The sequence below is a fragment of the Rana temporaria genome, chromosome 6 (assembly GCF_905171775.1).
Source record: "Rana temporaria chromosome 6, aRanTem1.1, whole genome shotgun sequence".
NCBI classification, from domain to species: Eukaryota; Metazoa; Chordata; class Amphibia; order Anura; family Ranidae; genus Rana; species Rana temporaria.
The window spans coordinates 189,887,382-189,912,668 of record NC_053494.1 but is presented as its reverse complement, the minus strand read 5'-3'; the positions used below and the strand labels follow the sequence as shown (position 1 = coordinate 189,912,668).

The 25,287-nt window shown below is 49.1% G+C and overlaps 2 protein-coding genes across 2 annotated transcripts in view; one reads left to right on the top strand and one right to left on the bottom strand.

The window, feature by feature from the left end:
• Nucleotides 1-4,952, bottom strand: part of ORC4 (origin recognition complex subunit 4) — a 63,144-nt gene extending 58,192 nt beyond the window's left edge. The window contains exons 1-2 of the mRNA XM_040358024.1: nucleotides 4,746-4,952; nucleotides 1,890-1,965 (exon numbers count right to left, since the gene is read on the bottom strand). Coding sequence (XP_040213958.1) covers nucleotides 1,890-1,946 — 57 coding nt within the window. The 5' untranslated portion in view covers nucleotides 1,947-1,965; nucleotides 4,746-4,952. The remainder of the gene's footprint in view (nucleotides 1-1,889; nucleotides 1,966-4,745) is intronic.
• An 8-nt stretch (nucleotides 4,953-4,960) lies between these two features.
• The window catches only part of MBD5 (methyl-CpG binding domain protein 5), a 101,746-nt gene continuing 81,419 nt past the window's right edge, over nucleotides 4,961-25,287 (top strand). The window contains exon 1 of the mRNA XM_040358023.1: nucleotides 4,961-5,238. The gene's annotated coding sequence lies outside the window, so the exon portion shown is untranslated. The remainder of the gene's footprint in view (nucleotides 5,239-25,287) is intronic.

Genomic DNA, 25,287 nt, shown 5'->3' with positions numbered 1-25,287 from the left:
GGGGGGGGGGGTAAGCTTTATTCTTGCCTCCAATCAGCTCTCCTCACAGAGCTCTGCAGAGTTATGCTTCATCCCACCGCCCCCTGCTTTCTGAAAGCTAAGGCAAGCTGTATAAATTATGTACTTTGAATGGATGTAGAGAAGGGAGGGCTTCAGATAAAGACATTTGTTTAATTTCTGTGTATCATCTGAGGTCAGTCACTTAACTGGGTATATGTAAGGGTTTACTATCACCTTAAAAGTTGTTGTTAAGCCACTACACTATAAATATACCATCCCCTCTGTAAAATAATATTGGGTGCCCCAGTTATATTAAAAAAAAAAAAAATGCTGGATTATACCTTATATCAGAGCGTCTACCGGCGTTCATGTCACTCCTCAGCTCTCTCCTCTGCCTGGCTAACAGCTATAATGGGCGGGGCCAAGCCCTCCCGCTGACTTCAGCCAGGGAGGAAAGAGTAGAGAGAGCCAAGGAGTCACGTGAGCATCGGTATACGCTCTGATATAAGGTATAATCTGCATTTTTTTTTATTTAACACAGACATTGGGACACAGTTATGTTACAGAGAGGATGGTGGGTTTTTAGTGTAGTTATGATCGCAGTAGGAGAAGAGGGCTAGGGAGTGGAAGGAGACAGGGGAGAGGAGAGCTGTGGGTGATGGAGGCACGTAAACAGACCACAGTGTCAGGGCTCAGCAGCTATGATAAACTGTGGTCATTTTACAGGGGGGGGGCATAGCCAGGCAGGATCAGCCAGGTATTTTAGGTGATACAGGGGGCCAAATTACACAGCACAAGCACTGTGCTGTTATTCATGCCCTAAGGGAACAGTGTCTTTTTTTTTTTTTGAGTAACACTTTAACGCAGAGAATACATTAAAGGTAAAACACTTATACTTTAGAACTCCAGGCAGTGGCGGTGCGTCCATAAAGGGCGCACAGGCGGCGCCCCCTCTCTCCTCCCGCCTGTCTATCACCATAGGTTCATGCAATGCATGAATCTATCTATGGTCGATGCTGCCACCCCCTATTCATGTGGCCGACACCATTTTGGGCGCCAGGCACCTGAATAACAGCGGCGGTGTATTTTTTGGAAGCACCTGATTAGAGCCATAGGCTTTAATAGGCGTCCAAAAAGGTGTACAGCGGGCGCAATGCTGTGTGCTCGCAGTTCACTCAGCGTTGTTAGGAAAGCAAAAGAATATTCGCTATACTAACATTGAACCGCCTCTTAGCCAATCAGGTGCTCAGGTCTGTTACCTGTCACCTAATCGGGTGAAACGACAGGCACTGTGATTGGACGCCTATCAGGCATCCAATCATAGCAGAGGATGGGTGAAGAAATTGAGGAGTGTGGAGGACATCTCCGCCGTGACCCGCTGCCCCACCGAGACAGGTAAGTGCCGGGCGGGGGATGCACACTGACGGCAATTGATGGGCACAGTAGCTGCTTTTGATGTGTTTTTTTTTAGTTTGTGCCCCCCCAAAAATTTTGAGCACCAGCCTTCACTGACTCCAGGTATGGATATTTTATATATCACTATCCCACCTTGTCCAATCAGAGAATACTTTGCATTCATTCCGAATATGCAAAGCTGTGCTGCTGATGAGAAAATGTATTTAGCAGTTTATATTTACTAAAGCCATTACATTTCCATGTTCTGCGTACTGTGGGAGACCAGATATAGTGAATGCAGGGTCCATGGTTTGATAAGTCTTTAATAAGTCTAAGTCCACTATAAATCATAAAGCAGAGTTGGGTTTAGTATGGAAATTGTATGTGTAGAAAAGGTAGGGGCTCCCCAGAGCTGGGATTTTTGTACTGTACACTATACATAGCTCATCCCAGGTAATTCTACCCCTTTACTGTACAACCAAAAATAATCATACCTGAGAAATACATTCTCCTATGGGGAGACTCTTGTCCTTGCTTTTCCGTTTACTCATTACATGAAGTTTGAATCTGCTGCAGGTGAGAAGATACAGTCAAAATCACTACCATATGAAGATTACTCAGAAAATATAATAAACCGGAGACCCTCCTTAACAGACACCTGTACTGTCTGGTGACTGCTAGTAGCCAACTCTCCTGTTGGAAAAAGTCAGCTTCCCTGAAAATCCAAGGATTACGATTGCTTTGCAATAGCCCAAACCTAGTATATATACACAAGGATTTCTGATTGGACTTGCAGCATGCTTGTTGCCGGCAAAAAATAAAAAAAAATAAAAAAAAAAGTCAGGCAAAATATTTTTCCAGTAGGTCAGCAACAGCAGCCTACATACAATACGTGTATGCAAAGATCGCCTTAAAGAAGAACTTTACCCATAACAACTTGATAAAAAAAAAAAAAAGAAGAATGTACTTTATCAAGGAACATACGGTACATTCCACATAAATAATTATGCTACCAAAATTAGCGTGTGCTGTAAATTGCCTCCAGCATTGCTACAGTTTCTCCTTGCTGATTTTCTGAAGCCCAGAGCTCCTGAGCAGCAGTAAATCATAAAAAAGGAACTAAACCAATTGATTTAACAGATTGAAAAAAAAAGTCACTTGGAATGTGGGGATTGCCAACTGCCACATTTAATTGTGTCCTCAACCAAACTGTTAAACCAGCAAAAGGCTGGTGTCATAATTGATCACGTGAGCAGCACCATGACAGTTGCAGATCAAACAGAAGCAGCGTGCTTGGCTGTGAAGGATAGGAGGGTTTAATTCCGGTTTAAGGCTGTCAGCAGATCGGCCTCTACAAACTTGGCAGTGTCTAAAAATAGAGAGCTACTGAGCATGTGCAGAGCAGGATGAGACAGTGTATTACCGATTTTAAAACAGTATAGATACTGAATCCCCAATCCTGAAGCTAAACAAGGTTTGACGCCAGTCCGCGAGAGGAGTCCCGGGGTCCTCAGCGACTAGTCCGCGAGAGGAGTCCCGTGGTCCTCAGCGACCAGTCCGCGAGAGGAGTCCCGGGGTCCTCAGCGACCAGTCCGCACCAGGTCCCCCATACCCAGTCAAAGTCAGGTCCTAGATGCCCAGTGAGCAGGATCCTGTCAGTGCTTTCAGAGTCCTCAGCTACCACTCAGTGAGAGAATTCTGGGGGGGTCAGCACCCAGTCAGTGTGGAGGGTGTAGTATTCTCAGTGGAGCTCTCAATAAATGTCCTCAGTCATTACTGTGCTGTCAGTGTATTTCTACAGTCAGTGTAGAGGCTGTCATTGTCTTCATCAGAGCAGTGCACGGCTCTCAGTCAGTACTGGAGGGTGCACGGGTCCTCAGTCAGCACTGGAGGGTGCACGGGTCCTCAGTCAGCACTGGAGGGTGCACGGGTCCTCAGTCAGCACTGGAGGGTGCACGGGTCCTCAGTCAGCACTGGAGGGTGCACGGGTCCTCAGTCAGCACTGGAGGGTGCACGGGTCCTCAGTCAGCACTGGAGGGTGCACGGGTCCTCAGTCAGCACTGGAGGGTGCACGGGTCCTCAGTCAGCACTGGAGGGTGCACGGGTCCTCAGTCAGCACTGGAGGGTGCACGGGTCCTCAGTCAGCACTGGAGGGTGCACGGGTCCTCAGTCAGCACTGGAGGGTGCACGGGTCCTCAGTCAGCACTGGAGGGTGCACGGGTCCTCAGTCAGCACTGGAGGGTGCACGGGTCCTCAGTCAGCACTGGAGGGTGCACGGGTCCTCAGTCAGTACTGGAGGGTGCACGGGTCCTCAGTCAGTACTGGAGGGTGCACGGGTCCTCAGTCAGCACTGGAGGGTGCAGGGTCCTCAGTCAGCACTGGAGGGTGCACGGGTCCTCAGTCAGCACCGGAGGGTGCACGGGTCCTCAGTCAGCACCGGAGGGTGCACGGGTCCTCAGTCAGTACCGGAGGGTGCACGGGTCCTCAGTCAGTACCGGAGGGTGCACGGGTCCTCAGTCAGCACCGGAGGGTGCACGGGTCCTCAGTCAGCACCGGAGGGTGCACGGGTCCTCAGTCAGTACCGGAGGGTGCACGGGTCCTCAGTCAGTACCGGAGGGTGCACGGGTCCTCAGTCAGTACCGGAGGGTGCACGGGTCCTCAGTCAGCACCGGAGGGTGCACGGGTCCTCAGTCAGTACCGGAGGGTGCACGGGTCCTCAGTCAGTACCGGAGGGTGCACGGGTCCTCAGTCAGTACCGGAGGGTGCGGGGTCCTCAGTCAGTACCGGAGGGTGCACGGGTCCTCAGTCAGTACCGGAGGGTGCACGGGTCCTCAGTCAGTACCGGAGGGTGCACGGGTCCTCAGTCAGCACTGGAGGGTGCGGGGTCCTCAGTCAGCACTGGAGGGTGCGGGGTCCTCAGTCAGTACTGGAGGGTGCGGGGTCCTCAGTCAGCATGGAGGGTGCGGGGTCCTCAGTCAGCATGGAGGGTGCGGGGTCCTCAGTCAGCATGGAGGGTGCAGGGTCCTCAGTCAGCATGGAGGGTGCAGGGTCCTCAGTCAGCATGGAGGGTGCAGGGTCCTCAGTCAGCATGGAGGGTGCAGGGTCCTCAGTCAGTACTGGAGGGTGCAGGGTCCTCAGTCAGCATGGAGAATGCATTGCTCTATCAGTACTGGAGGTGCAAGGTCCTCAGTCAGTACTGAAGAATGCATTGCTGTCAGTCAGTACTGGAGGAGTAGGGTCTTCAGTCAGCATGGAGGGTGCATTGCTCTGTCAGTACTGGAGGCGCAAGGTCCTCAGTTCGCATGGAGGGTTATTGCTCTCAGTCAGCATGGGGGGTGCATTGCTCTCACCTGCTCCCCGGAGAAACCTGTATGTATATCTCCCGCTCTTTACTACTTTCCACCACGTGACCGTAGCATCCTCCAGCCCCGCCCCATAGTCCCGTCACCTTGGAGACAGCAGACGACCTGTTCCGGGCCTCCGTCACTTCCGGGAATCTCCTGGTCGCGGTGCACCCTGGGTCCCCTCCCCTCCGCTTCCCCCGGCCTGGCCCGGACATGCGCAGTTGGAAAACTCCCATCTTTTTCCTGAGAAGCCAGGGAGCTAGAAGCGGCCGGGGGAGTCGCCGAGGGGTGTCGTGTTGAGCCCCGGGGAGCGGGTGAGAGAGGGAGCCCTGCCCTCCGGCTCCCAGCTGGATGTGGGGGTGGAGGGAAAGCGCTGACCGGGCCTGAGAGGGACAGGGGGCCCCCCCGGATCCCAGCTCAGGGGCCACACTACTTATCTAGTGACTGCTCTGCCTGAGAGAGGCCGGAAGAGTACAGGAGACCACCCTGAGGACACGGGGTAAGAGGGGAGCCCAGCCTGGGCCATGGGGGGTGGACTGAGGGGGGGTCACAGCATGGAATTATGGGTGGCCCCTGGGATCTTCTATGGGCCCCAACTGGGAGATGGTTTGTTGAAGTTCTCATGGAGTCTCACTCCTCCTGCTGCAGCAGCCTTCAGACTCTGGATTGCTGTGGTAGGTGAGGGGGGCTGGGCTCTGGTACACAGGGCCCTCTGACAACACATGGGACAAGCCAGGAGCCTGTATTCATGGGACAAATTCATAGGAGGACCTGTCAGAGAGGTCACAGCCAGAGCTGCCGCACAGAGCCAGGGCCTGACCCCAGCCTGGGGGTCCGGGTCCATGTCAGGGGACTGGGGTGTCCGCCCAGCACTGATCGGGAGCCCCATCTGTGACCGATCGTATGACAGGTCCCCTTTAGGAGGACCCCGCTCTGATGATGGGGCTGGAAGGACACCTGGCTTTTATATGACTGGAGTCTTATTAGAGCAGCAACACGGCTCAGTGATGTCTGAGAGACTTTGTTTATTTGCAGTAAAAATGCAACTTTAATTGCAGCTGGAAGCATTGCAGACATTTCTCAGTACTTGGAGTTAGAGCAGTATTTATCCCCGAACCAAAATGTATTATATTGCAGATTACCAAGCATTAGATTTCATGCATTCGTTTTTTATGCTTGGGCTGGTTTCACACATGTGCGGTGCAAATTGAAGTTCAGTTTCCACAGCAAATTGACAAAGTAGTTGGTCAGCTTTGGATCAGGGTCAGGATCTGGCCAGGTTTGTTTCAGGGTCAGGTTTGTTTCAGGGTCAGGTTTGTTTCAGGGTCAGGTTTGTTTCAGGGTCAGGTTTGTTTCAGGGTCAGGGTCAGGTTTGTTTCTGGGTCAGGGTCAGGTTTGTTTCAGGATCAGGTTTGTTTCAGGGTCAGGATCAGGTCAGGTTTGTTTCAGGGTCAGGATCAGGTCAGGTTTGTGTCAGGGTCAGGTTTGTTTCGGGGTCAGGGTCAGGTTTGTTTCAGGGTCAGGATCAGGGTCAGGTTTTTTTCAGGGTCAGGTTTGTTTCAGGGTCAGGATCAGGGTCAGGGTCAGGTTTGTTTCAGGGTCAGGATCAGGGTCAGGTTTGTTTCAGGATCAGATCAGGTTTGTTTCAGGGTCAGGGTCAGGTTTGTTTCGGGGTCAGGATCAGGTCAGGTTTGTTTCGGGGTCAGGATCAGGTCAGGTTTGTTTCGGGGTCAGGATCAGGTCAGGTTTGTTTCGGGGTCAGGATCAGGTCAGGTTTGTTTCGGGGTCAGGATCAGGTCAGGTTTGTTTCAGGGTCAGGATCAGGTCAGGTTTGTTTCAGGGTCAGGATCAGGTCAGGTTTGTTTCAGGGTCAGGATCAGGTCAGGTTTGTTTCAGGGTCAGGTCAGGTTTTTTTCAGGGTCGGGTTTGCGTCAGGATCAGGTCTGGTTTGCGTCAGGATCAGGTCTGGTTTGCGTCAGGATCAGGTCTGGTTTGTTTCAGGTTTAGGATCAGGTCAGGTTTGTTTCAGGGTCAGGATCAGGTCAGGTTTGTTTCAGGGTCAGGTCAGGTTTTTTTCAGGGTCGGGTTTGCGTCAGGATCAGGTCTGGTTTGCGTCAGGATCAGGTCTGGTTTGCGTCAGGATCAGGTCTGGTTTGAGTCAGGATCAGGTCTGGTTTGCGTCAGGATCAGGTCTGGTTTGTTTCAGGATCAGGTCGGGTTTGTTTCAGGATCAGGATCAGTTCAGGTTTGTTTCAGGGTCAGGATCAGGTCGGGTTTGTTTCAGGGTCAGGTCAGGTTTTTTTCAGGGTCGGGTTTGCGTCAGGATCAGGTCAGGTTTGCGTCAGGATCAGGTCAGGTTTGCATTGGAATCGGGTTAGGATTTTATACTGTTCACAAATGAGTGACGTGTGATTCCGAAGTGTTTCAATGGAAGTCAATGGGACTGAATTGCACTGCTCAGAAAAAAAAAAGACAGGACTCTGAAGTCTGCACCCGACATGTGAACAGGCACAATAGAAAACAATGTTTTTTCACATGTCATACAAATTGGATGTGGTTCAAAATGTATCCAATTCACTTGTGTGAACCTAGCATGAGTTCACATATTTACAGCTGAGGTTTGCAGTCCGGGGTCCGGTGCGTTCCGGTTTACCGGTTCAGGTGTAAATTTGTGCCTGAACCGGGCCAAAAAACACACAGGACCCTTTTTGAAATGGAACCGTGGCCTGCCCCAGACATGTGAACTGGCTCTATTGAGAAACGGTCACATTCAACATGTCATGAAAATTGGGTGCGGTGTAAAACAAATCCAATAAGCATATATGCTGCGACTTAAAAGTCATGTGAATTTGATGCGTTTTCAGGGAATGCCTGTGTAACTTGAGGTCTATAGACTTGGGAAGCTGCAATATAGTGTTTAATTTTGGATTTAATGCCGCTATATAATTGGTGAAGATTCTTATGCCAGTGTTATGTGAGGAGACCCAGCTCTGGTGGCATGCAACCTGATGGTGGGGGCACAGCTCTGGTGATGGGTACAGATGTGCTGGTTAAGTTTTGACAATAATGTAGCTGTGATTGGGACAGGGCACAGCTCTGATATCTGAGCTTTGATGAATGATGCTGTGCTGTGGCTGGGGTGAAGCTCTGGTGGTAAATCTAGTGGCCGGGATACAACTCTGGGGTGCAGCTTTGACAATGACGCATGTTTGGTGGCTGGGCTGTAGCAGGGGGCTCTTTTTGCAGCTTCGGTGGTTGGGCTATGGTGGAAGTACAGCTCTGGTGGCTGAGCTGTGACAGGAACACAACTGTCAGGGGCGCAGCTGTGGTGGCTGGGCTGTGACGATGATGTGGCTGGTGGGGGTACGCAGCTCTGATGGCTGCGCTGTGGCAGGGTTGAGGTGTAGGACTGTAATAGTAACGCAGTTCTGTTGGCTTGGACACTACTTTGGTGCTGGGGGTGTAGATGTGATGGCTGGGGGTGCAGCTGTGGTGGTTGGACTGGGTGTGTAGCTGTGGCTGAGTGTGCAGCTGTGTGGCAGAGGGAGTATTGGTGGTGGCAGGGCTGTGGCTGGGTGTGCAGCCTTTATGGATGTGCGGCTGTAGTTGCTGGGTGTGCAGCTGGGCTATGGCTGTGATTGTAGCTGTGGTGGCAGAAGGGGTATTGGTGGTGGCTGGGTGTGCAGCTCTTGTGGCAGAGGGGGTATTCATGGTGGCTGGGAGTGTAGCTGTGGTGGCTGGGAGTGTAGCTGTGGTGGCAGAGGGGGTATTGGTGGTGGGTGTGTAGCTGTGGTGGCAGAGGGGGTATTAGTGGCTGGGTGTGCAGCTGTGGTGGCAGAGGGGGTATTGATGGTGGTGGTAGTGTAGCTGTGGTGGCAGAGGGGGTATTGGCGGTCATGGGTGTGTAGCTGTGGTGGCAGAGGGGGTTTTGGTAGCTGGAAGTGTAGCGGTGGTGGCAGAGGGGGTATTTATGGTGGCTGGGTGTGCAGCTGTGGTGGCAGAGGGGCTATTGATGGTGGTGGGTGTGTAGCTGTGGTGGCAGAGGGGGTATTGGTGGCTGGAAGTGTAGCGGTGGTGGCAGAGGGGGTATTTGCTGTGGTGGGTGTGTAGCTGTGGTGGCAGAGGGGGTTTTGGTGGTGGTGGGTGTGTAGCTGTGGTGGCAGAGGGGGTATTGGCGGTCATGGGTGAGTAGCTGTGGTGGCAGAGGGGGTTTTGGTGGCTGGAAGTGTAGCGGTGGTGGCAGAGGGGGTATTTATGGTGGCTGGGTGTGCAGCTGTGGTGGCAGAGGGGGTATTGATGGTGGTGGGTGTGTAGCTGTGGTGGCAGAGGGGGTATTGGTGGCTGTAAGTGTAGCGGTGGTGGCAGAGGGGGTATTGATGGTGGCTGGGTGTGCAGCTGTGGTGGCTGGCCTGTGACTGAGCAGCAGTTCTGGTGGTTGGTGCCTGTTGGTGAGGGTGAGGGTGGGGGGGGGTTATTGAAGATATCTTATTACCTGGATGCATACAGTGGCACACAATAGTATAATGGTGTTCAATCTCAGTCCTGCCAGCAGGCCATGGTTTATGGAGTTTCTGTAGTGTATTACTAATCTAAGGTGTTCAATGTGGATTATTCCATTGTTGGTTGATGGGAAGGTTATGAGGAGTGCATGGTGAAGTGGGACACCCCTTTGAGGACTGTCATGAGTTGAAGCCGGCCTAATGTTGGTATAAAGTTGACTGGAGAGCTCTGGTTACTTAGCCATTAAACCTACTGGCTTGATCGATCATTCAGAAATTGCAGTGGGAAGATTGTCTGGCAGAACCGCTCAGCTCTGTCACTTCTGCCATACTTTGTCTTTACACTGCAACATTCAGTGTATACACGGTGACCAACCCAACACAGTTGTCATAGGTTGGCAGAGCTGGAAACTTGAGCATATATGTCCAGATGTTGGCAATGAATCTGGTAGGTTAATCGTTTTACTTGAAATCAAAATATTAACTTTCGAGTGATGCTTTAAACTACTCCTGGAAGGTTTTATCCCTTTCATGACCTGAGCATATTTTGCTATTCAGCTCTGCAATGTCATTGCTCAGTCATGCAACACTACACAAATAAATTTTTTATTTTTTTCCCACACACATAGCCTTTTTTTGGTGGTATTTGATCGCCACTGAGTTTATTTTTTTTATTTTTTGCAATATAAACAAAAAAAAGACCACAAATTTTGGAAAAGACACAAACAATATTTTCTACTTTCTTTTATAACATATCCAATGAAAAAAAAAAAAATCAAATGTCTTCATAAATTGAGGCGAAAATGTGTTCTGCTACGTGCTTTTGGTTAAAAAAAAAAACATCCCAGTAAGTATATAATTGGTTTGTGAGAAAGTTATTGCTTCTGCTGTGTGTGTGTGTGTGTGTGTGTTTTTTTTTATTTATATACACTGGAATTGATGCAGCTATGATAAAATAGTAATGACGGTGATGAGTGACTTCTGATGTGACGGTGATAGTGTGGGGGACAATCTGATACTGGGTGGCGGTACGCTAACTGACGTCTATAGTGACACTAATGGAGTGATCAATGTTAATACTATACACTGTCACTGTACTAAATACACTGGCTAAGAAGGGGTTAACAGCTAGGGGACAATAACGGGGTTAAAGGGTCACTAAAGGAAAACAATTTTTTCGCAGACCGCCACGCACTGAAAATGTTTCCTTGTGTTCCTTTTTTGGACAGTTTGTTGTACAAGGAATCGGGTACGCCGCAGACAGTTTTTGCCTTCGCGACCCGTTATCCCTTTGTGGAGGACCTTTTTAGTAAAAGTGGGTCTCTCCTCCGTCCAGGTTGAGCAACCACCACATTGGCTGTGGATGGGGCTCCTGCCTTTGAGGACCCGGCGGCTGGGAGAATGGAGGCTGTGGCCCGCTCCATCTTCGCGGTAGGGGGTTCGGCTGTGAGACCGGTTTTGGCCGGGGCTCTGGTGTCACGGACTCTGACTGTACGGGCAATGCTTTTTGCTGCAGGCGCTGGAGGCACAGGGTGCTTCCGAGACCTGTAAGGACATGGCTGAACAATTGGTTCAGGGTCTGAAATTTGTCTGTGAGTCGGTCCTGGTTACACTCTTGCTTTCAAGGGCTTCCGCCTATGCGGTGGTACTGCGCCGCCTTGCGTGGCTGATATGCTGGTCTGCGGACCAGTCTTCAAAAAGGGCCTTGGTGGTTTTACCCCATAAGGGTGAACGGTCTTTTGGGGCATCCCTGGATGGCATCATTAAGGATGCCACGGGTGGTAAGAGCACACTGCTCCCACAGTCTGGGAAGGGCTAGGAGCCTCGCCATGAGCAAGGGCCCTCCTTTACTACCCCCAAGCGTTTTTTTTTTCGCCCGCCCAGTGCGGTGAGGAAAGGTTTTCAAGGTGCTAAGACCCCCGCTGCGGTGCAGTAGCGCACCTGGTACCGCAAGCCCAACAAGTCTGCGGACAAACCTGCTTCTGCCTGAAGGTCTGCCCCCGCTCGTGTCTCGGGTGGAGGACCGGCTTTGCGAATTCCCGGCTCGGTCTAGGTCTCTCCTCTCAGACCGTTGGGTTTGCGAAGTAGTTTCCTCGGGATACAAGATGGAGTTTCTCTCTTGTCCACCAAACAGATTTTTCCCTCCAACCTCCGTTTTCCTCCGGTTCGCCGGCAGGCTCTGTCAGGGGCTGTCCAGGATCTTCTGGTCAGGGGAGTGATTGTGCCAGTTCCCTCGATGGAACGGTTTTAGGGGTTTTACTCCAATCTGTTTGTAGTCCCCAAGGCGGATGGGGTCTGTCCAATCCTGGACCTCAAGGCCCTCATTTGTTTTGTCAAAGTGCAAAAATTCAGGATGGAGTCGATTCACTCGGTGATAGCTGCGCTCCATCAGGGGGGATTTCATGGCATCCTCGGATATCATGAACGCATACCTGCTTGTTCCCATATGCACAAAGCACCAGAGATTTCTGCGCTTTGCGATCAGGGAGGACCACTTTCAATTTGTGGCCCTCCCGTTCGACCTGGCCTCAGAACCACGAGTTTTCACCAAGGTGCTCGCCCCGATGCTGGCCCTGCTGAGACAGCGAGGGATCGCTATCGTGGGGTATCTGGACGACCTTCTCCTGAGAGCTTCCTCAGGCTCAGAATTAGAGGATGTGTCTGTCACATGTCAGGCTCTCCAAGTGTTCGGCTGGCTTCTGAATGTCCAGAAGTCAGTGTTGGTTCCGTCTCTACGTCGGGAATGCCTAGGGCTAGTCCTGGATTCCGCGGAGGCGAGAGTTTTTCTCCCAAAGGAGAAACTCCAGGCATTGCATTCTGCGGTGCAGCAGCTGTTGACCCAGTAGTGGTCGTCTCTTCGATTCTGCATGAGGGTTCTGGGTCAGATGGTGGCCTCTTTCGAGGCAGTTCCTTATGCCCAATTCCACACCAGGGAACTACAGGAGGAGATTCTGTCACGTTGGGACAAGCTCCCGTCTTCTCTGGAATTGCCAGATTCAGTTGAGTCATCTGGTCAAGTCTTCCCTGGTGTGGTGGCTGACGACTCCGGTGCTTCGGACCGGGAAGTCATTTCTACTTTACAAATGGACCGTGGTCACGACGGATGCCAGCCTCTACGGTTGGGGGGCGTTTGGGGCACCCAGTCAGCCCAGGGGCGCTGGACTCAGGAGTCCCGCCTGCCAATCGATATACTGGAGCTCCGAGCACTCAGGCTGTGCCTTGCCAGGTGGTCCCTGGATCTGCAGGGCCGACCGGTCAGGATCCAGCCCGACAACGCCACGGCCGTGGCCTACATCAACCATCAGGGGGGCACACGGAGTTCAGCTGCAGCGACGGAGGTCGCGCACATCATTTGGTGGGCCCGAAAGGTCCGTTCCGGCTCTATCGGCCGTGTGCATTCCGGGGGTACGGAATTGCCAGCCGACTTCCTAAGTCACCAAACGCTAGACTAAGGAGTGTGGTCACTCCACCCGGAGGTTTTTCAGAGTCTGTGCCTGAAGTGGGGCACTCCAGACGTGGACCTTCTAGTGTCCCGTCTCGATCGGAAGGTGCCACGGTCCGTGGCCAGGTCGAAAGACCTGTGGGTGGACGCGTCAGACGCGTAGGTGGCACCTTGGGGTCGCTATCTCCTGATTTACGCCTTCCCTCCTCTGTAGCTTCTTCCTCGCCTGCTGCGCAGAGTGGAAGCTGTAGGGATTCCAACAATCCTGACTGGCTGCGCCGCTCCTGGTACGCGGACCTGGGGCGTCTGGTGGCAGACTAGATCTTCTGTCGCAGGGTCCTATCTTCCACCTTGCTTTACAGTCGCTGGCTTCAACAGCGTGGCTGTTGAGAGCCAGGTACTGTAGGACCGAGGCCTGTCAGGCTCGGTGGTCTCTACCATGCTGCGTGCACGGAAGTCTACCTCACGTAGGATTTACCATCGTACGTGGAAGGCCTACATCTCTGTGTGTGGAGATGAAGTGGCACCCTCATACGTGGTGTTTAGGATTCTGCTGTTTTTTACAGCGTGGGAGTGGACCAGGCTCTCGCCTTGAGTACGGTTAAGAGTCCGATTTCGGCTCTGGCCGTTTTACGTTCAGCGACCCTTGGCAGCGCACTCCTTGGTGCGTACGTCTGTACGGGGGGTCCGACATGTGGCTCCTCCGGTGCGCCCTCCACTATCCCCGTGGCACTTGAATTTAGTCCTTTCGGCGCTTCAGGATACTCCCTTTGAGGACATCCGAAAGATTCCCTTGTTGACTCTGTCACAAGAGATGTTTTTTCTGGTAGCAATTACCTCGATCAGATGGGTGTCTGAACTGGCGGCCTTGTCCTGCAAGGCTCCCTATTTGGTCATCCATAAGGATAAGGTGTTGCTGCGGCCGCAGCCGTCTTTTCTCCCGAAGGTTGTTTCGGCTTTCCACATTAATGAGGACATTGTTTTTCCATCCTTATGTCCTCAGCCAAAAAACCAGAAGAAGGCCACTTTACATTCCCTGGATGTGGTTCGGGCCTTACGTGTGTACTTATCTGCTACTGCTCCGTTCCGGAAGTCGGACTTACTGTTCGTGTCGGTGGCTGGTCCCAGAAAAGGTCTGGCAGTCTCGTCGGCCACCATTTCTAGGTGGATCCGACAGGTTATGCTCCAGGCCTATGCCCTGAAGGGGCGGGCGCTTCCCTTTCGGGTTACGGCGCATTCGACCAGGGCGATCGGTGCCTCTTGGGCTTTCCGGCATCAAGCCTCTGTGTTACAGGTGTGTAAGGCAGCGACCTGGTCGTCGGTCCACACTTTTTCAAAGTTTTACAAGGTGGAGGTGGGTGCATTTTCTGATGCCTCCTTCGGCCGCATGGTGTTACAGGCGGCAGTTTAAAGTTGGAGTTCCTCCGTTGAGTAACTCCGGTCTTGTTTGGGGTGTAGCTTGGTTTGCTGTGTCGTTTTCCCACCCCTCGAATTTTTTTGACACTGCTTGGGGACGTCCCTAAGGTCAAAGGCTGCTGTGTCCGGCCATGAACTGAAGAGAAAATAGGATTTTTGTACTCACCGTAAAATCCATTTCTCTGAGTTCATGGACTGACACAGCACCCACTCCTCATTTGTTTGTACTGCTTGTTACGAACTGGAAGCTGCTAAAGCAGGGTGTGGGCTATACCCGGGGAACCATGCCCCCTGGGAGGAGCTGCACTGAGGAAAGTGTTGTTAACACTTAAAGTGCTTTGTTTCTGCCTAAACTCTCCTGAAGGGAAGCGGATATAACCCTAAGGTCAAAGGCTGCTGTGTCCATCCATGAACTCAGAGAAATTGATTTTACGGTGAGTACAAAAATCCTATTAGGCCCGCACCTATCTTGGGTCTGATTTGAGTGCCCAGGCAAACTAAAGAAAAAAAAGGGGGGGGGACCCCAATTTCCCCAAGCCCCCCCCCCTCTTAATTACTCAAGATATTAATAAAGATTTCTGTTTCCCTAAACTCTCTCCATCCTCTCAAATCTTGGCCTACATTCATTTTGAATTGACAGTAGCTCCTCCATAACTCCGATTTTATCCACCTCCCTGATCCATTCGCCCACCGATGGAGCATCTTCTTTTTTCCAATTCTTTGGTATTACTGCCTTAGCTCCATTCAATAGGTAAGGGATCAGGGACAATCTATATTTTTTTCCTTGATATCCTTGTGTTATGGAACAGGCAAACCCAGGGGTCCCATTTCACCTCTGTACCACTTATCTTTTTTATCAAGCCTAAAACTTCTCTCCAAAATGTCTGTACCATCTAGTCAAGAGCTTGTAGTTCATCTCTTTTACTTTGGTGTCTTTAGAGGAGGAATGAACATAGTCCAAGACTTGTAACTTCTTATCCTCTGGTAGATTTTGTTTTAGTTCTAGTTCCCAAGCCCTCAGTGATTTCAGCGTCTCCGGTCCTCGACGGGGTCAATATGCCATATATGTTCGATATCCCTTGTTTACCCAAACCCCTCCGGTCTATGAGCTTCTCCCAAGGGTTCAGCTTATTCAAGGCACGCAGGGGTTTCGGCAGGGAATCTACGAAATGCTGGACCTGTCTGTACCTCCAATCATCGCCTACAGCAGCTCCAAATATTTATTGCAATTCTAATAGATGGCACAAGGTGTCACCTTTCAATATGTCCTTTAGTTTTAATGTATCCGCAGCTGCCCATCTCAGGAACCGGACACCCCCCTTAACTGGCGGGAAGTAGTCTGTGCCCGTGAGGGGCAACTGAGGGCTGTTGTAGGGCCTCTTTTTAACTTTACATACTCTGTCCCATATTCTGAAGGCTTCTTTAGTTAATTTAAGATATTAAGATCGCCGTTCTGCTAGTAGGGGAGACAGAGATCCTGTGTTTCTGATAAGCAGGAACACGTATCTTCTCACAGCCAAAGCATCACCCCCACAGTTGGCAAGCACTCCCTAAGAGCACATTAAACCATTTAATGTGAAAAATATACTACAGCGCTAATTAAATAATCAATTCCACGTGCACCTAAATAAAAAAACAAATAATATAGCTGCTATCTTGAGTGATACCAAATCCAAACAGTGAAACATATAAAATATAGATGCGCTAATATTAACTTAAAAGGTGATAAAACGTACAAAGAAAAACTAATCAGGGAGAATACTCCATAAACTGTGAATTACTAATATGTCCTTAATTAGTGCACAGTGATTAGCAGGATTCCATGCAGGGAAAAAGTCACTCTCTTCAATCTGAATGCTAATCCAGCCCTCCACCGCTGTGATCAGATGATACAGGCACTCACAGACAGGGATTGCATGAAAGAAAAGAGAAAAATCTCATTGCGCAATATTCGATGACAGATCAAAAAATGTAATCAGAGCATTGACATATGCACTCACGAATCCCGGCTTTCAGTAAAGCATGAAAACGCCACTCAGTATGTTGTTTCCTCAGCTCGATCCGATGCACTCGGATTCGATCGCAGGCTCCTCCCTACGCGTTACGTCACAGGCACGCGACTTACTCATGGGTTCATACGTTATGAGAATGGCTTGGGGTTTAGATAGCCTTCTCATTGACAGCGTTTACATTAGTGTGAGCAACCAAAGGGAAAGACAAACATCATTGCGGCAAAACTTTACTCACATAGCTGAATTCTAGTGAGATCAAATGTCGATGCATAGACACACATAATTTTAATAAACAAATTTAAAAAAATGTAATTGATATAAAACTTTAAAAACATTCTATGTAGTTTGCTATGTGAATGGTGCATTTGCATTTGCATTTGCATATGCAATCTACTGCCCTCTTGTGGCCAGATATACAACAAGCATAGAATAAGTAGATGAACATTTAAAAATACAATTAAATAGATGCATCAACACTATTCAATATTATCAATAAAACATATAAAACCATCAAAAATATGTAATAAAAATTGTACTAAAGAGTTAAAAGATTATTACTATAATAACAGTAATAAAAACCATCATAATGAATAAAAATCAATATATATTAATAAAATTAATTATTAATACAAAACCAAGAGTATGTTTACGAATTGGAAATGAAGCAATTTAAATCAAATTCGATATTAAGGCCATTGGGAGATAGAGTCTGCATCTCATGTATCCAGCGAGACTCAGTTTTACTTAATTCCCTTACTTTATGACTGCCCCTCCAGTGTGGAGTGTATTTGGCAATGGCCCAAAATTTCATTTCCTTGGGATTGTTGTGGTGGCATAGATCAAAGTGCCGAGACACATTGTGTTTGGGGAAGGCTTTTTGGATATTTTGGACATGTTCTCTGATGCGCTTCCACATTGGGCGCTTCGTGCGTCCAACATATTGGAGTGAGCAAGAGCACTCCAATACATATACTACCCCTTCAGTCCTACACGTGATCAGATCCTTTATGTTGTATTCCTTCTGAGTCACTGTAGATTTGAATTTAGAACATTTTTGTCCATTGAAATTGGTTTGCCTACACGCAAAACATCGTTTACATGGAAAAAAACCTTTTCCTTGGTAAAAAGTGAGTAAATTGTTTCTCACTGGTGGGTCAGGAATATTTTTTGCCACCAAATCCCTTAAAGTTGGTGCTCTTCTGTACACCACCCGTGGGTAACTCGGTAAAATTCCCTGTAGCTGTCTGTCTGCTTTCAAAATTGGCCAGTGTTTCTTTATAATAGCTTCAAGTTGCTTGTGTTGGGTGTTATAATTTAGAATTATGGGTAATTCAGTTTCCAGCCTTTTTGTCTTGATTTTGTCTTGTGTTAGAGAGGTACGTGGAGTTTCATACACCTTTTGTATTTGTTCCATTATAAAGTCCTTGTTATACCCTTTATCAATAAATTTTTTCCCGATCGTTTTAGCTTGATCCAAAAATACCTCAGGGTCTGAGCAATTCCTGCGAATCCTTAGCATTTGACCCTTTGGTATATTGATTAGCCACGGGTCATGGTGGCAGCTATCCACAGGGATATAGCTGTTCCTCTGGACCGGCTTAAAGTGTGTTCTAGTTTTTAGTTGTTGATTGTCTATAGTAATCTCTAAATCAAGGAACTGAATAGTAGTGTTGCTCAAAGTGTAGGTGAGTTTTATGTTCTTCTGGTTATCATTTAATTTCTCAAAAAACTGAGTTAGGTTGCTGTGTTGTGACTGAATTAAGGATTAAACCATTTATTTGCCTTTTATATTATTATTATTATTATTATTATTATTATTATTATTATTATTAATTTTATTTTATTTTATTTTTTAGCACTGATCACTGTATTGGTGTCACTGGTCCCCAAAAAGTGTCACTTAGTGTCAGATTTGTCCACCGCAGTGTTGCAGCCCCCCTAAAACTTGCTGAACTCCGCCATTACTAGTAAATTAGAAAATTCCATAAATATATCCCATAGTTTGTAGACGCTATAACTTTTGTGCAAACCAATCAATATACACTTATTGGGGTTCTTATTTTTGGCAAAAAATGTAGCAGAATACATATTGGCCTAAATTGATAAAGAAATTGGATACATATTTTTATTTTGTGTTTTATAGCAGAAAGTAAAACATTTATTATTATTTATTTATTTTTTCCAAAATTGTTGGTCTTTATTTTTTGCGCTATTAAAAAAAAAAAAACTACAGAGGTGATCAAATACCACCAAAATAATTTTTTATTTGTGGCCTGTGCAATAGTCCGTTAAAGTAACGCAGTGCCATATCGCAAAAAATCGCCTGGTTGTGAAGGGCGGAGGAGGGGGGTAAACCTTCAGGGGCTGAAGTGGTTAATTTGCAGGGATTTCCTCTCACTTCCTGTTTTGGCCATGGGATGTGAAGGGAAATCTTTGCAATGGAACAAAAGTGGGGGAAAAATTATCCTTTTCAGGGGTTATAGGTTTTTTTTCGTTACTTTACCTATAGTTCTACTTTAAATGTGATGGCTTCATTTGTTTTTATTTTTTTAGGCTTTCTTCTATTTTATTTTGGTGATCCAGCCAGCAATTCTGTTTATTTTCAAAAGCTCAAGCTCTGTAGCAGAATGTATCAGTTTACATTGATGAGCCAAACCACTTAGAGCGATTTGTAAACCTCTGCACGTTTTCTTACCTTTGCTTTGCAGGTAAGAAAAAACTTTGATGAAGATCAGATCACATTTTATGATCATTCCAAAAGGGTTCACATACTTTTTATTGCAACTGTACATCTGCCGCTCCATAGAGGTGAATGAAAGGTCCGATTGGGTCAGATAGTTCATGTTAAAGGTGCCTAAGGCTACTTTTACACTGATGGTCTGCAGTCTACCCACACCATGGATGCAGTGCAGTGCACCTGTGGCTTTCCTGCAGGTTAGCTGCACTTTGCCATATAATTTGAGATTTTCCTAGCTTGTGACGGAAAATATTGATTATATGAAGACAGGAGGCGAGTATCTTATGCATCATCTTTCCTTTAATAATGCTCACAGCAGAAAGTGTATCTAAAACATTCAGTGTAAAAAACTTAAAACAACCACCACCCCCAGCAGTCCATATAGTCACTAACCACGCCCCAACGGGGGACTCCATAAAGGGGGCTGCTTGTGGTGGATCCTCCTCTTTCTTGATGCGACGCTTACAGAGTAGAACGGCACCGGAGGAGAAACAAAGTGTAGCCTTGAAGTCTAGACCGGCCGGTCGACGTCGGGCGTCTTCTGTGGAGAAGAGACAACTTTTCACCATGACCCAACAGGGGTCCGGGAACGAACGATCCCAACGGGGAAACTAAACCGGGTTGTGTTTCATCCATCGGACGGGATTCCATCATCCTTTAAACTGGATAATCCGTCTGCCAAACGCAGTTTGTCGGTCAATAACCTGTGAAGGAGAGAAAACAACCGTAATAGGGAGGGCAGGGAGGGAAGATACTCGCCTCCTGTCTTCATATAATCAATATTTTCCGTCACAAGCTAGGAAAATCTCAAATTATATATCAGACAGGAGGCTCATATCTTATGCAAGTTCAAAGCTAATGTAGCCATCACAAAATTAACACAATATAAGACATAAGATATCCATTAAGAGAGAACTGATCTAGAGATGTGATCTGGAGGTCTGAAGTAAAATTGGCGGAACGTGGTCTCCGAGGACCAGTCCGCTGCTCTCAATAAATCGTAAAGAGAGCCTCCTGAGACGAGCACCTTTGTGGCCATGGCACCCCTGGTGGAGTGGGCCCCAAAAAGTGTGACGTCGATCCCCGCCATGTCCATGGCGGTCCTAACCCAACGCGCCAGAGAGGCGGGGGAGACTGGAAAATGGGGTTTTACATAAGACAGAAGAAGCTGGGAAGAACCCGCGGAACGCAGAGCAGAGGTCTGGGCTTCGTACGTCTGAAGACAGCGCACGACGCAGAGGAGCGGATGATCCGGAAAAGAGGGGTAAAAAACCGAGGTAATGCCGGTTTTAGTCCTGCGTACAATGGAAAATTCAACTCCCTGTGGGGAAAACTGCCGCCTGGAAATGTCCAGGGCTCTAACATCTGACACTCTCTTGACAGAGAGGAGACAGAGAAGGACCGTCAGTTTTATGGATAAAAGTTTAAGCGAAAGGTTTGTGTTGTCCCCCCAACTGGCGAACATATCCAGCACCTTGGAAACATCCCAGGTCGCTTGGTATCTAGGCCTGGGGGGACGTTGGAATTTTGCACCTCTCAGAAGACGGCATACTAGTGGGTGTCTGCCAATGGGTAAAGAATCAACAGGTTGGTGATATGCTGAAATAGCTGAACGGTAGATATTAATGGAGCTATACGAGCTACCGGAATCGAAGGAATCGGCCAGATAGTTGACCACTAGGGGCACAGGGGCTTGCACGGGATCAACTTGCCGTTGATCACACCAACGAACCCAACGTCTCCAGGCTGATCGATATGCCGATCTAGTCCCGGGGGCCCAGGCCAGGGCGAGGAGGTTTCGAGCTGACTCTGAAAGAATTCTATCAGGGGTAGGGATCCCGATACTAACCACGCGAGAAGTGGGAGATTGCCCTCTAGAACTAGGGGATGGGGTTCCCCGTTCGGGTTGGTGAGGAGATGAGAGGATTGTGGGAGATGTCTGGGAGAGTCCACAGACATTGCTAGTAGCAGAGGGAACCAAGGTTGGGTCGGCCACCATGGTGTGATCAGTACCACCGTTGCTCCCAGGTTGGTTATCCGAAGGAGAAGTCTGGATAGTATCTGGAAGGGGGAAAAGCGTAGTGCGTCCCCTCCGGCCAAGGTTGGCGGAGAGCGTCTACTGCGTAGGCCTCCGGATCTGGCCTCCAGCTGAAGAAGCGGGGTAGCTGGCGATTGAGCCGAGAGGCGAATAGATCGAAGGATAGCGGACCCCAAAGCCTCTGCAAAAGGAGAAAAATTGATCGATCTAGTCTCCAATCGCTGGAATCTCGAAGATATCGAGAGTTCCAGTCGGCCACGGAGTTGAGGATTCCCGGGATGTACTCTGCTATAGGAGTGATGTTGTGGGACAGACAAAAGTGCCAGAAGTCCTTGGCGATATAAGCCAAAGTTTTGGATCTGGTGCCCCCCAGGCGGTTTACATATTGCACCGCCGCCACATTGTCCATGCGAAAAAGAATACAGCATGCTGGAGAATGAGGCATGAAGCTCCTGACAGCGAACAGGGCTGCCAGTAGTTCCAGTGCATTGATATGCAGGGAGGATTCTGTTTGGGACCAAGTCCCCCCTGTGGAGGCTACGCCGCACCGTGCGCCCCAGCCCAGGCGGCTGGCGTCCGACTCTATGACAACGTCTGGGCTGGGATTGAATATAGTTCTGCCGTTCCACTCGACGGCATGGTGTAGCCACCATTTCAGTTCCTCGGTGGTCTCCCGACATAGGGGAATCTCGTCTGAATATCCGAGGCCTTGCCTCAGATGCATAATCTTGAGCCTCTGAAGGGCCCTGTAATGCAGAGGGGCCGGGAATATGGCTTGGATAGAGGCAGCCAGCAAGCCCACCAGTCGGGCCAGAGTGCGTAGTGAGAGATACCTCTTGCGAAGTGCAGAGCGAATCTCCTTGCGAATAAGTGTAAGCTTGGGTTTGGGGAGGCTGAGGGTAGATTGGACGGTGTCCACTGTAAAACCTAAGAATTCCATCTGACGGGATGGGGTTAAGACCGACTTTTCGCGGTTGATTATGAATCCCAGTTTTTGTATAAGGGACATAGTCCATGACATGTGTAACAGGGCTTGGGACTTTGAGTATGCCATGATGAGAATGTCGTCCAGGTAAATAATCAGACGCACCCCTCTGCTCCTTAGAGCTGCCACTACGGGTTTCATGATCTTGGTGAAACACCATGGGGCGGATGATAGGCCGAAGGGGAGGCAAGTAAATTGCCACATCTTGCCTTTCCACGGAAAACGCAGCAGATGCTGAGAGTCCGGGTGTATGGGTACCGTCAGGTAAGCGTCCTTGAGATCTACTTTCACGAGCCAGTCTCTGGGTTGGAGAAGGTCTCGTAGGAAGTGAATTCCTTCCATTTTGAAGTGCCGATACTGGACGTGTTGATTCAGGCCCCTGAGATTGATAACTGGGCGGTAGCCCCCCCTTTTTTGCGAACCAGGAAAAGGTTGCTCACAAAACCTGGGGAAGAAGGGTCTACTTTTACGATGGCCTGTTTGGTAAGCAGGTCTCTCACCTCCCTGTCTATGAGAAGACAATTTTGTTTTGCAAATTGAATGGGAGGGGGAATTATATTGAGTAGTGGAGGGGTAAGTATGTCTATCGTGAACCCCTCTACGGAATTTAAGATCCACGCGTCTGCCGTAATCGCAGACCAGGCGTGGGTAAAATATCTCAGACGACCCCCCACCGGGGTTAGATCGAGTGTGGTGTAAGGCATGCTCACCGGTATAGGGTCTGGATCGAGGGTAGCCGCGTCCCCCGCGTCCGCGCCAGGGTCTGCCTCTGGGGGGAAAAAACGGTGCTGGCTGAGCCACCGGGGTGGAGTAGTTTGGAGCCTGGTACTGATACTGGGTAGAGTTCCTACCTTGTGGCCTGTAAAAGTTAGCGCGGCTGGCAGAACGGCCTCTACTTCTGCCGGCCCTGTTGAAAACCTTATTGGTTCCGGTACGTCTCAGAGAATTCTGAGCTTTATCTAGGCTGGAAAACAGGCCAACAAACTTGTTGATGTCCTTAATGACCGAATCCCCAAATAGCATGTCCTCGGCCGATGGGCCGGGTTCAGTCTCAGCCAGGTGTAAGAGTTGGGGATCCAGGCGCATGAGAATGGACCTGCGCCGTTCTACGGAACATGCCGTGTTGGCAGTGCCCGCTAGGCATAGGGCTCTTTGCGCCCAACCTCTCAGTTGTGGTAAGTCAACTGCTTGTCCCGAAGTTGCTGCTTGTTCGGACAAATTTAAGATTTTGGTCAGTGGACCGATAAGATCTAAAACTCGGTCTTGTATTGACCGGAAGGACCTCTCAATGCCCTTTTTCTGAAATGTACCTGTTTTAATTAGGTACTTAGTGAGGACTGGGTCTACCTCCGGGGTAGCCACCACTTTTTTGGGCAATGAGGGTCTAGGGCATTCGGCTCTCAGTTTGTTACGGGCCGTTCTGTCCAGGGACTTCCTGGCCCAAAGCTCTACATACTGTGCCACATGTGGCAGGGGTGTCCACTCTCCGGAACGCGGGTGAGTAATCGCGTCCGGGTGGAAAAATGGTTCCCCTAGAGCGTCCAGTAGGACATCGTCCTGCGTGGCAGGATTGGCGACTGTGTCGGTCGCCGTGGCCCCAGCGTCCTGATTGATAGATTCAGAATCTGATAGTTCTGATCCCTCAGAAAAGTCAGCCGACTCCTCAGCAGAGGAATCTTCGTAAGAATCCGGCTTGGCTCTTCTAGGAATTCTATACCCCTTTTGGTGAGTCTCCCTGGGGTCCAGGGGTCGAGCAGATTCAGGTAAGTGCTGGGGATGGTAGCCCGTGCTAGGGGCTACCTGTTGCACATTATTTTCTTCCCCTGCCGGGGAGTCAATTACCACCAGGGTGTGTTTTCTTTTATGCAGTACTTTTCCCTTTTTTAAAGGTGGTTCGCCGCTCTGCGGCGGTGGTGGGTGTACCACAGTGGGTTGTAAAGCCCAAGCGGGTGAGGCAGTGGAGGCCAGGGCCGCTTGAATGGACATTTGTATAATGTCCTGTAACTGTGTGGCACTCAAAGTATGTGAAGCAGCAGAAGGAGAGATATCTCCATTAAGGGATAGGGGATTAGTCTCAGACATGTCCACTATGATATAGTCTGTAGTATATTAAATAGTACAGGCAGGCACTTAAAACAGGGTTTTGTAAAGGAGCTGTAAGCTATCCTGTATCTGGTCCTGTAGTGTATGTAACACAGGCAGATATTATCTGAAAGTGCCAGCTAGATTAGTTGGTAATTCGTTTCTAATATTATTACTTATCAGTCTCAGGTTCCAACTAGTCTTCCCCTCCGTCGGCGCCGATTGGCGACAGAGGGGAAGGGAACCTGGACTCTCCCAGCGGCCCGGGAACGAAGTCTCGCGAGACTACGGCCGCTGGGCGCTGATTGGACGAGCGAACGGAGAAGAAGCTCCGCCCCCCCGAACGCGCGCTCTACGCAGCAGTAACTGAGGGAGACGTGATCTCCCTCAGTATGGCGGTGATAAGTACAGGCGCGCGCTGGGTAAGACAGCGGAGGGGCTGTAGTGAGGTGAAGAGGGAGAGGGTCTCGAGCGCCAGGGAAAAACCGCGCGATCGGAACGGGGAGACAAGTAAAAATCCTGTCAGAAACAGGAATACTGGGAAAAAGATGGCAACGATAGGCAATCCACAAATATGCTATTAAATTAAATTAATTTAAAATAAATAAAATAACATATCAGTAAAAGGAAACAATAGTGAGGGTAAGCAAGGGAAAGAAACAGGAGTGGAAATCTCTGTATATCCCTAGTCAAAACCAATATAGTTATACTGATGACAATATCTAATGGAGTACTTATCTGATCCTGTGAGCAGAAAGAAAGAGGAGGATCCACCACAAGCAGCCCCCTTTATGGAGTCCCCCGTTGGGGCGTGGTTAGTGACTATATGGACTGCTGGGGGTGGTGGTTGTTTTAAGTTTTTTACACTGAATGTTTTAGATACACTTTCTGCTGTGAGCATTATTAAAGAAAAGATAATGCATAAGATATGAGCCTCCTGTCTGATATATAATTCTATTATATTCTGCAGGTGTGGTGCACTTTCTGAAAGTGCACCAAACCCGCAGGTGAAACCAGAAGTCTATGGCTCAGTGCAAGTGACCCACAATGTATATGATGGACATATCTGTTTTGCAGTGGTTACTGGGCTGCTTTCAAACAGGTGTAGTTCAGTGCACCCTCAACTACACCTAATTGAAAGCAGCCCAGTAACCACTGCAAAACGGATATGTCCATAATATAAATTGTGATTTTAGTAATAAACAGGCAGAGTACCTTTGGTATCACTCCGCCTATGACAGGAGCTGGTGCTATACAGGAAGCATTGGCTTATTCTGCTCTGCATCTGCTTGCTTTCTCTACCGCTGGCTTTATTCACAACATTGATGCCCTGGCAT